The sequence below is a fragment of the Mus musculus genome, chromosome 12, assembly GCF_000001635.26.
Source record: "Mus musculus strain C57BL/6J chromosome 12, GRCm38.p6 C57BL/6J".
Lineage (NCBI taxonomy): Eukaryota > Metazoa > Chordata > Mammalia > Rodentia > Muridae > Mus > Mus musculus.
This window is the reverse complement of record NC_000078.6, coordinates 24,701,154-24,714,400: the sequence shown is the minus strand read 5'-3', so window position 1 is coordinate 24,714,400 and position 13,247 is coordinate 24,701,154. Positions and strand designations below refer to the sequence as shown.

At 48.1% G+C, this 13,247-nt stretch overlaps 1 protein-coding gene across 1 annotated transcript; it reads right to left on the bottom strand.

The window, feature by feature from the left end:
- Window positions 1-254: 254 nt before the first annotated feature.
- Rrm2 (ribonucleotide reductase M2) lies at window positions 255-6,147 on the bottom strand. Its single transcript, NM_009104.2, has 10 exons — window positions 5,956-6,147; window positions 5,767-5,841; window positions 5,316-5,462; window positions 4,960-5,076; window positions 3,911-4,044; window positions 2,860-2,954; window positions 2,599-2,732; window positions 1,636-1,740; window positions 1,427-1,540; window positions 255-1,321 (listed from the first exon to the last, which is right to left on the bottom strand). The coding sequence occupies exons 1-10, from the start codon at window positions 6,052-6,054 to the stop codon at window positions 1,169-1,171; spliced, it is 1,173 nt and encodes a 390-aa protein (NP_033130.1). The 5' UTR covers window positions 6,055-6,147; the 3' UTR covers window positions 255-1,168.
- Window positions 6,148-13,247: the final 7,100 nt, after the last annotated feature.

Sequence of the window (13,247 nt, the reverse complement as noted above, 5' to 3'; positions counted from 1 at the left end):
CTAAAGTGCTACACACACAAAAGGTTAAAGCTAGCCTGGGCTAGACATGGCTCCACTCCATACAGAGGCCCAGAGCATATCTATCTCACTGCTCTATGTAAGAAAAGAGGAAAAAGTCCCCAGAAGTAACAAAAAGCAAAAAGTAAACTTGGGGGTGGGGAAGGATTCTCTTGTGTGGGCCGTGGGGGTGGGGCAGACCAAGCAGGGGAGCATTTGGGATGTAAATAAAGAGATGTACATTTTACCCAAAGGACTGACATTAAGGTTTTAGTTAAATCATTTAATACTTGTATGCCATGAAAGTTCAAGACTGTTAATTCAAGAGTTTATTAATTTTAAGTAACAATAATTTAAAAGGTACAAAGGCTTTTCATATTACAAAAACATCTATACAATAATCAAGGAAACTGATCAGGGTTATGTCAGTTCATGAGGAAGCTAGATCACAGTAAACTACCTCAGGGAACACTTGCTTTTCCTGTTTTGGTTTGTAAGAGTCCCACGGGTGTACCCACCACTGGGCTCAAACTCACTTGTGAATTCCGTACAGCCAGGGCTATACAGAGAAACTCTGTCTCGAAGAAAAAAAAAAAGTGACACTATTAGGGCAAATGTCAGAATTTACTGTACCATCATAGCATTTGCAAACTTCAAGATAATACTGAGCATTAAAAAAAAAAAAAAAAAGCATAGAGGTACTACCTCATAAAATGTATAGTTTAATCGCCTGACAGCACTATGTGTGTGTGTGTGCAAAGTGCCAATTTTATTTACAAACTTGTTAAGTAGACCCTGCATGCCTGCAGGAAGCAGTCCGACATCTTTAAACAGCCCTAAACAGCATCTAAATGTTTAAACCTGCTTGCTTGATGGTCACTGCTCCTAAAACCTGGCCCAGTGCTGTTAGTACTTTGATGAGGTCAAAGGTGACCACACTACTTGTAAAAGCCAAGGACAGGATCTCCCTAAGGATCCAAGTACCCATTGTTTGAAGTATACTTTCTTCTAGTGACCAGCCTGGCAAACAGGACTGAGGTAGCTACACAGCTTTTTAGACACCTGTTTAGCAAATTTAATGACAATTCATGGTGTAGCCAGTTGGTTGTTTTTGCTGGTTTCTTTTAATGGCAAGGGGACAAAAATCAGCGAAGAACACACGATCAGTTACTTAGAAGTCAGCATCCAAGGTAAAAGAGTTCTCTGTCGAATTCGACATGACTCCCATCCTCTGATACTCGCCTACTCGCTTCTCAAAGAAGTTTGTCTTTCCTTCTAGTGAGATATTTTCCATGAAGTCAAACGGATTTTCTACTCTGAAAATCTGAAAAAGTCACACCAATATATAAATGCTGAAAACAAGTGAAAGAAAGAAGAAAGAGACAAGACGACAGACAGCAGAGGGTGGAGGCCATAAATAACACTTTACCTTGTTAAAACCCAGCTCCAGCATAAGCCTGTCGGCCACAAACTCAATGTACTGCTTCATCAAAGTGCAGTTCATCCCGATGAGCTTCACGGGCAAGGCCTCCGTGAGGAACTCCTAGAGGGCAAGCAAAGGGGCGCTGAGCACCCCGAAGCCCGAGGACACCCCCGCCCCGCAGCAAGGACAAGGACAACCTGCACGCAGTCACTCACCTGCTCTATCCTAACGGCGTTGGTGATTATCTCTCGGACCCTCTGCTCTGCTGGCTTGTGTACCAGGTGCTTGAACATCAGGCAGGCAAAGTCACAGTGTAAACCCTAGAAGAGAGAGTCGTTCAAGGTCACCGTGGGGCTCTACTGTTCACAAGCATGACTTATCCACCCTCCTCAGTCTCCTGTGACTTATCTGGCCACACAGAGAGCACTTAACCTATCCAGAGAAAGGTATTTAAGCCCGGGTGTGGTGGTAACACACCTGCAATCTTAGCATTCTGGAGCCAGAGACAAGATCACCATGAATTTGAGGCCAGTTCGGCCCACATTGTTCCAAGCCAGCCACAAAATCCAACAATGCAGGTGAGGGAAATAAACCATGTATTTCACGGCCAATTATGAAAGCGAGGAATAGGCTAGCCCAACTCAAGGCTGCCTGACACCTATTATTACACAGGGCCGGGGCCCTTCCCTTCTGATACCCAGAGGTTTCTTCACAGCCACAGGCTCTACTAAGAACTTTCAGTTTGTACACTCGAGTCTACGGGATAACAGGAATATATGTACTAGGAAGTCAGTGGTTTAATAAGTTACTTAAGGTATCTTATCCTTTGCTGAGGATTGTATGGATTCCTACATTAAATATGGATACAGGGCTAGGAATGTGGCGGAATACTTGCCTAGCAAGTATGAAAGCCTAGGCTGGATCCCCAAGACTTGGAATGGCTCAACAGTTACAAGGGACATTTGCTGCTTTTGCAGAGGACCCAGGTTCAGGTCCCAGCACCTACATTACAGCTCAAAACCACCCGGTCCCGAGGTCATCCTCCTCCCCTTTGTCCTTTGCAGGCAAAGGTTCACACATTACAATCCCTTTTGAAAGTGGCCACACCTCACTTCTCAGGTCCCCATCAGTAGATGTGTATCTAAGAGCCCCAGGTTAGAAAGCTACTTCAGACTCACCTCGTCTCTGCTAATAAGCTCATTGGAAAATGTAAGGCCCGGCATCAGCCCCCGTTTCTTGAGCCAGAATATCGATGCAAAAGAACCGGAAAAGAAGATTCCTTCTACGGCGGCAAAGGCCACAACGCGTTCTCCTAGCAAGAGTCAACACGAAAACGTTCCCGGTGAGGCCTCGGTATTCTCAGCACAGGCCAATAATCCAGTGACATTACTTGGACAATCAAGCCTGGGCTTGAGGAGGAAAAAGGAAAGGGTCCTCACCATACGTAGCCTCTTTGTCCCCAATCCAGCGCAAGGCCCAGTCAGCCTTCTTCTTCACACAAGGCATTGTTTCAATAGCATTGAAGAGATATTCTCTGCAGGCAGAAAGTATAGCATGAATGGATACTGCAGAGCCCTGGCAACACAACAGGCACAGCGTAGGCCTGATTCATTACTTCCACGTCTGCTTCCCATCCTGGCACTCACTGCCACCATAACCCTACCAGTCCTTCCCAGTCTCCCTCCATAACACAAACGCCTTCTTAATTTTTCTATAATGTCCTAGCAGAGCAATGTCAGCTAAACTGGTCTAAAATAAACCTTTTGACTCAATATTGTCTAAAGCAATTCCCCTCACCTCCACTTTGGTTTCATACTCATTCATAGCCACGTCTTTAAATTTAATTGTTTTTGGTTTTTTTTGGTTTTGGTTTTGAGACAGGGTCTCTCTGTGTAGCCCTGGCTGTCCTGGAACTCACTCTGTAGACCAGGCTGGCCTCAAACTCAGAAATCTGCCTGCCTCTGCCTCCCAAGTGCTGGGGTTAAAGGTGTGCGCCACCACCGCCCGGCTTTAAACTTAACTTTTAATGTATGTTTTGCCTTAACGTGTCAGACACCTTATGTGTGATGCCCATGGAGGCCAGAAGAGGGCACCACTTCCCTGTGACTGGACTTACAGCCTTGTGAGGTGTCCCGTGGGAGCTAAGAACTAAAACTGGTAAGCAGTAAACCATACTTTGCAGGAGCCACAGTGCCTTCTAAACCTCAGTGGTCATCTCTCCAGCCCCTGGGGTTGGTTTTGTTTTTGACACAGTATGCAGTCTGACTAGCCTTTGACTTCTTGACAATGCTGCTGCACTGATCTCTGGGAGCTGGAAATAGACACAAGCTACCACACACAAAAGCTGGAGGCAGTCTTGACTAAGGGTCATAGAAACATCTACTGACAGTCCGCTTGTCATTCTGCTCATTTCCCCTTTATGAGCAAAAATACTGGAAATAAAGCAGTGAGTGAGTCCCAGGCACCTTGGCAGAGTGTGTGGATACTCACCTTTCCTTGGGATCTTTAATGTAAGTGTCAATAAGGAGACTGTACATTTCAGAGTGTATGTTTTCCATGGCAATTTGGAAGCCATAGAAACAGCGGGCCTCTGTAACTTGAACTTCTTGGCTAAATCGCTCCACCTAGTGGTAGTAAAATGAGCCAAAGTTAAATTTGAAGAACTACTGGTTGCTTCACTTTCTCCACACTACCAGTAGAGTGGCCCGGCCTGCTGGGATTGTTCCTAGGCCTGCAGCAACAGTGAAGGGGGAATCTGAGTAAGAGGCCATTTTGGTGTACTTACTGAATTCTATTCTAGGCCAGCCAGGATTACTGTGAGACCTTGCTTCAAAAATGTAAGTAAAACAAAACAAAAAACCCAGGTATATATTTAATACAGTTTAATCCTATATTTTTATTAGTTCTTCATGATTTGCAAGCAAGCTCATTATTTCACGTCATACGCTCAATTTACCAATTAGGAAACACATAACTCCTAGTTTGCCATTTATTTTAACAAAACTATCATGTGCTCCTAACCTCTGTGGCACACACCAGGCCCCACAGGGTTTCTTTTAACACTGTTATTCCCTAATTCTGTTTCAGTTCATTCCAAGGACCCACTTAGAGTTAAGAAGTATACAACCAAAGTCTTATAGAAATCCACAAAAAGTTAAGCATGTAGGTACAAAGAGAAAAACTCACTACTGCTCCTTAGCAGAGGGAAAGACTAACATGATGAACGTTAACATAACATTCATAGCTCTTAAAAAGTTTGTTTTGCTTGTGCTTGCCTGGGAATGGGTCCGTGCATGTATAGGCAAGTGCCCAAGGTCAGAGTTGCCTTGGTGAGAGGAGCTCACCAGCAGATGGGAAGCAGTCCAACAGGGGTAACTCATAACAGAACCTGGGTCTTCCGCCCAAGCAGGAAGTGTGTTAACCAGAGCGGAGACTGGAGTCAGTCATCTATCCCTCCAGCCCCGCTTCAGGGCAAAAGATAGAGAGCCAGGAACCAGTTCTGGATCTAAGTGAATTATGGGTATTTCATGCCAACTCACCAAGTTCTCATTGACTATGCCATCACTCGCTGCAAAGAAAGCCAGAACGTGAGATATAAAATGTCTCTCATCGGGTTTCAGAGCTTCCCAGTGCTGAATATCCTTGGAAAGGTCCACCTGAAGTTTAGAAGTTCACGATTAGCAGGTCTGTAGGTCTCTCTCTCTTTCTCTCTCTCATACACACACACTTTAAAACTGAAGTCCCCCAAACCATCTCATTACCGAATTCTTCACATCCATTATTCCCTTTGTTTCAGGGAACACCCAATATCTCAGTGAGCTACCATTCCCAAGGGCAAAAAGTTGTGACGGCCATGCGGGAGCCTTCTGACACACAGCAAGTCCTGAACGATTACCTCCTCGGCAGTCCAAAAGGAGGCCTCGGCTTTCTTGTACATCTGCCAGATATCATGGTACTCGATGGGAAAGACAACGAAGCGGCGGGGGTTTTCTCTCAGTAACGGCTCATCCTCAACGCTGGGGTTAGTAGGCGCTTTACTTTCCTGTTGGATGAGAGAGAGTGCCAAGTGAACCAACCCCCAAATGCCAACCGAACCGCAGGAAACTGCTAGCCAGTGTCTCATCAGATCGAGTACTTTCAACGATTGGTAATCTCGTGTGCTTAGCTGTCACGCTGCACTCTACTATTACCATAGGCCGACCCGAGTAGGACATTCTGAGGAGACACTTTGGCGGGAAAGAAGAGTCAAATAATTCAGCTGGGACAATGCAGATTTAGCGCCAACGAGCGGGCGCCCTCTACTGGGAGCCTAAGCGACCCACCTCAGCCCCACACGGGCCACTCACCAGCTCGGCGGAGTCCTGGAAGATTCTCCTCGCAGCTTTGCTGGCCAGGACGCGGGTGCTGCTGAGAGTCGGGGGCTGTAGGGGGACACGCGTGGTGAATGGCGGTAGGCACCCTCCACCCTCCCGGGTCCGGGAACCCACGACCTGCCAGTGCACATCCAACCCAGCCGGCACCTGGGCCGCCCTCACCGTGTTCTCCTTGTCAGCCAGGGTGAGTCGCTTCAGCGGCGACAACTGCAGCTGCTGCTGGTCAGCGATGGTGGCGAGCGGGGTGCGGACGGAGAGCATGGCGAACGAGGGCAGCGGCGGAGACGGCGAGGAGCAGGCGAAAACAGCTGGAATCCGGTGCACCGCCGACTGCCAGCGCCCGCGCCCTTTAAAGAGCCACCCAACCGCGCGCTCCGAGGGGGCGTGGCCTCGCCTCCCATTGGACGCCGCTGACCCCGCTCGCCGCCCAGCGCGGGAGATTTGAGTTGCGCCGCAGGCCTTCCGCACAAAGACCTTTAAGGAGCCTGCGCCGGCCGGGTGCGCGGGCGCTCGCGGGGCCGGAACCGGTTAGGATTGCGAGAGCCTTGGGGATTGAGCGCGCAGGGGGTCGCCGGGCGGGCGTTGCCGCTGAGGTTGGTGCCAAGGGTGGAGTGACGCTGCTGGCCTCTGGGACACGTCGCCTTGACTGTCTTCATGTCCCAAGTAGAGGGGTGCGGGGGACCCTGGTTTCTTAAAGAGATTCGGGGTCCCGAGCAATCGCACCGGCCTTGTGGGATTAAGGGGGTCCTCAAACTAGGGTTCCCTAAAAAGCTGTCTTCAAACTCATGAAGGGGTACGGATGCAGCCTTGGGTTCCTTTTCTACCCTGCCCCTCCTGTCAGACCCCTGTCCCCTCTGTCCCAATTAGTTTAAAAGCTGCCAGACGATTACAAATTCCAGGAAGCTCACAGGATGGTGACGAGTCATACATTCATTTTACGACTCTGGGCGTCCAGTAGTCTAAAGACGAATCTGCAAATTCCTGTGGTGAGGGTGGAGACAAGAACTCAAGTTTCCATCTTTCTGATTTGCCCTACGGGGTCCAAGATACCAGAGATAAAGCGCTGAGATGGGACACTGAGATCCCGGGGAAAAACGTGGAACCTGGGAAGGCTCCACTGACTCTCCCAGGTCAAATATTTTAAAAGAGGACGAGGGGAGGCTCCCCTCTGCTTGTGTCCTAAGTTCTCTCACTGTAGATGCTGTAAAAAATCTCTGAACACCATGTGGCAGCTCAAAGTTAAAGCAGGCGGCATCCACCGCTGCACAATTTATTGATGCTGGGGACAAAACCCAGGACTTCTTCCATGCTAAGCTAACTGGGCCATATCGATAAATATTTTAAATCACCTCTAGCAAAATTGTCAGTTCTTTTTTTTAACATATAATTTCTAATTCACATTCCATTCCTCCGTTATCCGAGGGGTTTGCCTTTGGCTCCTCTAGCTCCTGGTGTACTCAGTACAAATGAGGTCTGGCTACTAAAATAACACTCGACCACTGAGGGAAGGAGAAGGTCGCCGCCATTCTCTTCTCCCTGCTCACAACCTCCTCCAAACGCCTCTTCCTCCCGCCAAGCAGGCTGAGCTTAGTGGGCAGCCCCGCCTAGGTTCCCCTGTACCGGGACCTGTCAGGAGCTGAGCGCTTTTGCTTCTGGCGCGGTTTTTAACCTCTGCTCTGTGATTGGTTGGTTCAACTTCAAGATTCCCAGCCCCACCGGCCCGCGCGCGCTGCGGTCACTCAAGGGCAAGTCCGCTTTCAGGTGACCTTAGATGTGGAAACCGAGTCCCCGCAGGCATCCAGCGTTTCCCCGCCAAATCCTCTCAGCTGTCAGCACTCACAGTCCCTGTACAGCTTGATCATCATATACATGTTTAATCCAGATGGAAAGGGAAAACGGGTATTTTTAGGCCTGTTTTATAGGTAACTGAAGTAAAGGCCTGAGGGACCTGGAAACTACCCAAGGTCCCACAACTTTAGACCCTTGCTAACTCCTTTTCTTTCTTCTTTTTAAATTAATTTTGTGTGAGACGAGGGTGTAGTGCGAAGGTCAGAGGCCCACTTATGGAAGTTGGTTCTCTTGTATTCTGTGGGGTCACAGGGGTGGAATTTATGAGGTTAGGGTTGGCTGCTGAGACATCTTGTCAGACACTCGCACCTTTTTATTAGTAATGTTCCCAACATACGGAAAAACCGAGCAGGGCATGATGGCCCTGGTCTTTAATCTTAGCATCTGTGAGGCAGAAGCTGGCAGATCTTTTGAGTTTGAGGCCACCCTGGTCTATATAAATGAGTTCCAGGACAGCCAGGACTACATATATCCCAAAAAATATAAAAAAGAAAGCAAGGAAAAGAGAACTCCCCAGGGTTCGCCCACCAGTGTCCATTTGCTGTCTCCAACTTGCAGTTGCTTCACTCCCTTCTACACATGTGCGAAATTCATTGCTTTCTTCCCAGTACTTGAAAGTGACCTGTGCCCGAGGTGGTGGCACTTGCTCTTAATCCCAGCAATTAGGAATGTTCCCAGCGTACAGAAAGAGTAAACAGCAGGCGCCACGCCTCTCGACTCAGCACTAGCAGGCAGAAGCAAGTCATGATTTGGAGGCCAGCCTGGTCTACATAGTGAGCTCCAGGTCATCTGAGGCTGTATAATGAGACTTGGCCTCCAAATAAATCAATAAATAAGAAAGAATTTAGGAAGCAGAATAGTTGGCTTGGGTAGTTGAGAAAAACTTGCTCCCTCAAAGGTTCCTATCACCCACTTGATGGCTCACAACCATCCAAAATTGTAGTTCCAGGAGACCCAACATCATTTTCCTAGGGCACCACCACACATTATTAAGATAACGATCCATGGCCAGAGTGACTAACAGTCCAAGGCTGAACACGTGGGGCGGACGTGCTTGCAGGGGTGCTCTCTGTGCAAGCCTCTGTGGTTCTGGCGGCACTCGCTGTACCAGCCCCAGCCCTTCCTTCTTAACCTCCTGGCTTTATTGACTGGTTAGGGCTGACACAAGCAGCCCCAGTTTGATCTTGGCAACTTGCATTCCTTTCACAACTGAATAGTATTATATGATACTGAGAAACGTTAGTTAGGTATAAATACGGCGCTGGGATGTTAGAGAACAGCTTTAGTTTTAGGGTCAGCTGTTCAAACGCTGAGTAGTGAGAAGGTATCATCTACAATTTGCTTTTTTTTTTTTTTCTTAAAAAAAAACAAAACAAAACAGCATCTTACTATGTTGCCCTGGCTAGCCTAGAATTCATTGTATAGACCAGGCTGACCTTGAGCTCACAGAGGTCTGCTTATCTCTGACTCCTGGGATCAAAGGTACACCACCAAGTCCAGCTTACAGACCATTTACTTTGTATTTTGTTTTATTTTATTTTGTGTGTATGAGAGTTTTGCCTGCCTGTATGTATGTCTGAAGAGGCCAGAAGAAGGTGTTGGGTCCTCTGGAACTGGAGTTAACATGTTGGTACTGAGAACTGAACCCAAGTCCTCTGCAAGAACATCCTGTGTTCTTAACTGCTGAGTCATCTCTCTAGGCTCAACTTTGGCTTTTTTTTTTTTTTTTTAATTCTTTGTTTATTTACTCATAAGACAGGGTCTTATGAATCTCAGGCTGGCCTTCAACTCAGCATTGTAGTTGGGGATGGCCCTGAATTTCTGCTCTTCCTGTCCTCACCCCCTCAGTATTCAGGTCACGGGTGTGTGCTACTCTGCCTGGGGTGTGTGCTAGTATGCCTGGTTTATTCATTCCTGTTTTAGATGGTGCTGGGAATTGAACCCAGGGTTAGCCCTCTATTGAGTCTATTCTTTTTTTTTTTTTTTTTTAAATTGATTTTCTGAGACAGGGTTTCTCTGTGTAACCCTGGCTGTCCTGGAACTCACTCTGTAGACCAGGCTGGCCTTGAACTCAGAAATCTGCCTGCCTCTGCCTCCCAAGTGCTGGGATTAAAGGCATGCGCCACCATGCCCGGTTGAGTCTCTTCTTTCGTAATACAAGGTGTATGTTCTGTGTGTTCATAGGGTGGGGGGAGAAGGAAATGAACTTCTGAACTGGAGACCTGGAGCGACCTACGCAAAGATTTGCAAGTACAGTGGGGATCCCACCACTTGAGAGGAGGACAAAGTCAGATTCGGAGGGAACTTCTGGCCACTCTGACGGCCCGCTTAGCTAAACGGTTATTAAATAAGAGGCAACGAGTGGAAAAACAGGGGAATCAGCCTTGCAATGAGGCAATGATGGACTTCCCAGGAAGAGCTACAAGAGTGTCCACTGTGATGGAATGGAAGAGCCTGTCACTCACCCACTGGATGCCCTTGACCCACCCACTTTCTTGGGATTTCTTTGCTTACTTGTTCTCTCTCTCTCTCTCTCTCTCTCTCTCTCTCTCTCTCTCTCTCTCTCTCTCATTTGTTTGCTTTGGCTTTGTTTTGTTGTTGCTGTTGTTTTGAGACAGGGCCTCTCTACATAGTCCTGTCTGTCCCGAAACTCTCTCTGTAGACCAGCTGGCCTCAAACTCAGAGATCCACCTTCTGCTGAGACTAAAGGTATCTATCACCCAACCCTGCAATCCTCAGCTCAACATAAACTTTAATTTTTGTTGTTGTTGTTTTGAGACAGGGTTTCTCTGTATAGCCCCGACTGTCCTGGAACTCACTTTGTAGACCAGGCTGGCCTCAGAACTCAGAAATCCGTCTGCCTCTGCCTCCCGAGTGCTGGGACTAAAGGCGTGCGCCACCACGCCCGGCTGAACTTTAAATTTTCAAGGTGTGAATTAAGCATGTATCTGTATCACGTGTGTACCTGGTGCCCGGAGGTCAGAATCCCCTGGAACTGGAGTTATGGGTGGTGTGAGACGCCACAAGCACGAACTTTATAGAGGCATTTTAATGGGTTCACAGTATAGAACTTGGGACAAAACTGATACTCATACCTCTCGTGTGTCACATAACCCCTCTGATGGAAAATGCTGAAAAAGTTTAACAGGTCAGACTCCCTGGAGGCCTGATACAGACAGGGACGGGGCCAGAGTCAGCCTGTTTGGACTCTGCAAGCTTGGGCTGAGTCTTGCCTCTGAGGAATTCCTGCTCACCTGATGTGGACTCCCTCGTGTGAAATGGGCTAGCAAGATGGCCCAGCAGCCAAAACCCCACCACCCGAGTTTGAGCCCCAAACTGAATGCTGAGCACAGAGTAATAATAAATGTTTGAATTTTTTTTCTTCTTCAAGTGGGCTATTAATACTCAACAGCTTGGAATCTGAAGTGAGGCAGCCCCTTGTGGCGTCTAGCAAGTTGTGGGAAACAGTTGTGATGGCCGTGTTTTCCAGCATTCCCAGTGTCCACAGGCCTGACAGCTGCCTGGAAATGTTAGCACTGACAGGCTCATCTGGGCTGGGCCCACAGCTGAGTACAGCAGGGCTGCAGAGATAGTGGTGTGACTCAGGAGAATCACACTTGGGGTGGGAAGGAATAGCTCAGTCAGGCAGTGTCCCTGCAAGTGGACAAAGAACATCGTGGCAAAAGCCCAGACCCAGAGGTCAGATGTCTGTCTGGGTTCCACACTCCCAGCAGGCACAAGTCTAAGAACTTCCTAGGCCTACTTCTGTCCCCAAGCATCTATCCTGAATCTAGCCCCTTGCCTGCTTCCCTCCGGTTCCTCACTGGGCTTCCCGAGGGACTCTGGCAACCCTCGTTCCCTACCTCTTACAAGCCTCCACTCAAAAGTCTCCTTTCCAATACCACTAGACTAATATAAACTGGCTGCACAGGCAAGCAATAAGTAGATCAACGGCTCCTCAAGGACACATACGCCTGGTGTCTCACCCCCTCCGTCACACCAGTCACCTTCCAGTCCTCTCTTACCACTGGGATCTTCCTCTCTGCATACCTCCTCAGCCCCGTCAGCATCAGGAGTATGTTTCTACCAGTGCTGTCCAGTGTCATGATACATCCGTGAATGAGGTCCATAACACTGCAGTCACTTGGTAGCTGAGCCTTTATTTATGGGGACATCTCCCTGGGCAACAAAACAGCAGAAGTGGACGCTCGTGACTATGCATGTCTTTAATCCTGACATTCCATCCCAGAGGCAGAGGCAGGCAGATCTCTCTAAGTGTGAGGCCAACTTAGTCTACATGGTGAGTTCCAGGCAAGTTGGGGCTACACAGTGAGGCCCATCCCACCCACCCTCCAAAAAAGGTAAATAAAAGAAAGAAAAGGCAGGGAATACAGTTCTTGCTCGTAAGGTGTTTGCAGCCCAGGGAAGAAAGGACCACACACGTGCTTTTGGAAGCAGGGAAGCTCAGAGTTAGTAAACCCTGGCATTAAGTTTCATTGTATGCTTCCTGCGAGGGAACCAATCCATCTTTGGGGTTGAAAGTTAGGAAAAAGTAACAACTAAATCACTGCTGCCGTTTGAATTAACCAGAAATGTGTGGGGGTTTTTTCCATTTGTATGTGTTCTTAGCATGTTCCATGTTTGCTGACATCCTCGTGAAACACCCCACTGTGTAAGCAAGAGAACTCTTTTTTTTTTTGTATTTTCTTGGAGACAGGGTTTCTCTGTATAGTCCTGGCTGTCCTGGAACTCACTCTGTAGGCCAGGCTGGCCTCGAACTCAGAAATCCGCCTGCCTCTGCCTCCCGAGTGCTGGGATTAAAGGCGTGCACCACCATGCCCGGCGAGAACTCTATTTTAAAAAAAAAAAATCGTATTAATTTTATGTATATGAGTGATCTATCTGCATGTATACTTGTGTGCCAGAAGAGGGCACCAGACTCCATTGTAGATAGTTGTGAGCCACCATCTGGTTTCTGAGAATTGAACTCAGGACCTCTGGAAGAGCAGGCAGTGCTCCTAACCGCTGAGCCATCAAGAGAGCTCTTTCTATTTCAGCAATTAGCCAGGCAGTGGTGGCACATGCCTTTAATCCCAGCACTTGGGAGGCAGAGGCAGGAGGATTTCTGAGTTCGAGGCCAGCCTGGTCTACAGAGTGAGTTCCAGGACAGCCAGAGATACACAGAGAAACCCTGTCTCAAAAAACTCAAAAAAAAAAAAGTTTTAGGGTTTATTTCAGCAATTACACTGTGATGATGGACCAGCCAAATGGACATCATTACCTGGGCATTGTCCCTGAAGGGAGAGTGCCACATCTGGCAGTGTGACAGATATCCAGGGGCAGCCATGGCTGTAGTGAGTTGTCCTACTAAGGGTTCCTATTGCTGTGATAAAAAAAACGCCATGACCAGGCAACGTTGGCAAGGAAAGGGTTTATCTGGCTTGGGCATCCCCAGTCACAGTCCTTCATCAAGGGAAGTCAAGGCAGGAACTGAAGCAGAGGCCACAGGGGAGTGCTGCTTCCTGGCTTGCTCTCCAATGCTCCCTCAGCCTGCTTTATTATACAAGCATGGACCCCCTGCATAAGGGTGACTTCTGCACAATGGG

What these genes read in the sequence shown, in the direction of transcription:
- Rrm2 (NM_009104.2), bottom strand. Translation starts at nt 6,054, where the DNA reads ATGCTCTCCGTCCGCACCCCGCTCGCCACCATCGCTGACCAGCAGCAG. An exon ending in CCTTTTGGACTGCCGAGGAG is followed by an intron (nt 5,077 to 5,315) that starts GTAATCGTTCAG and finishes TCTAAACTTCAG; the next exon opens with GTGGACCTTTCCAAGGATAT. An exon ending in TGGAGCTGGGTTTTAACAAG is followed by an intron (nt 1,322 to 1,426) that starts GTAAAGTGTTAT and finishes TGACTTTTTCAG; the next exon opens with ATTTTCAGAGTAGAAAATCC.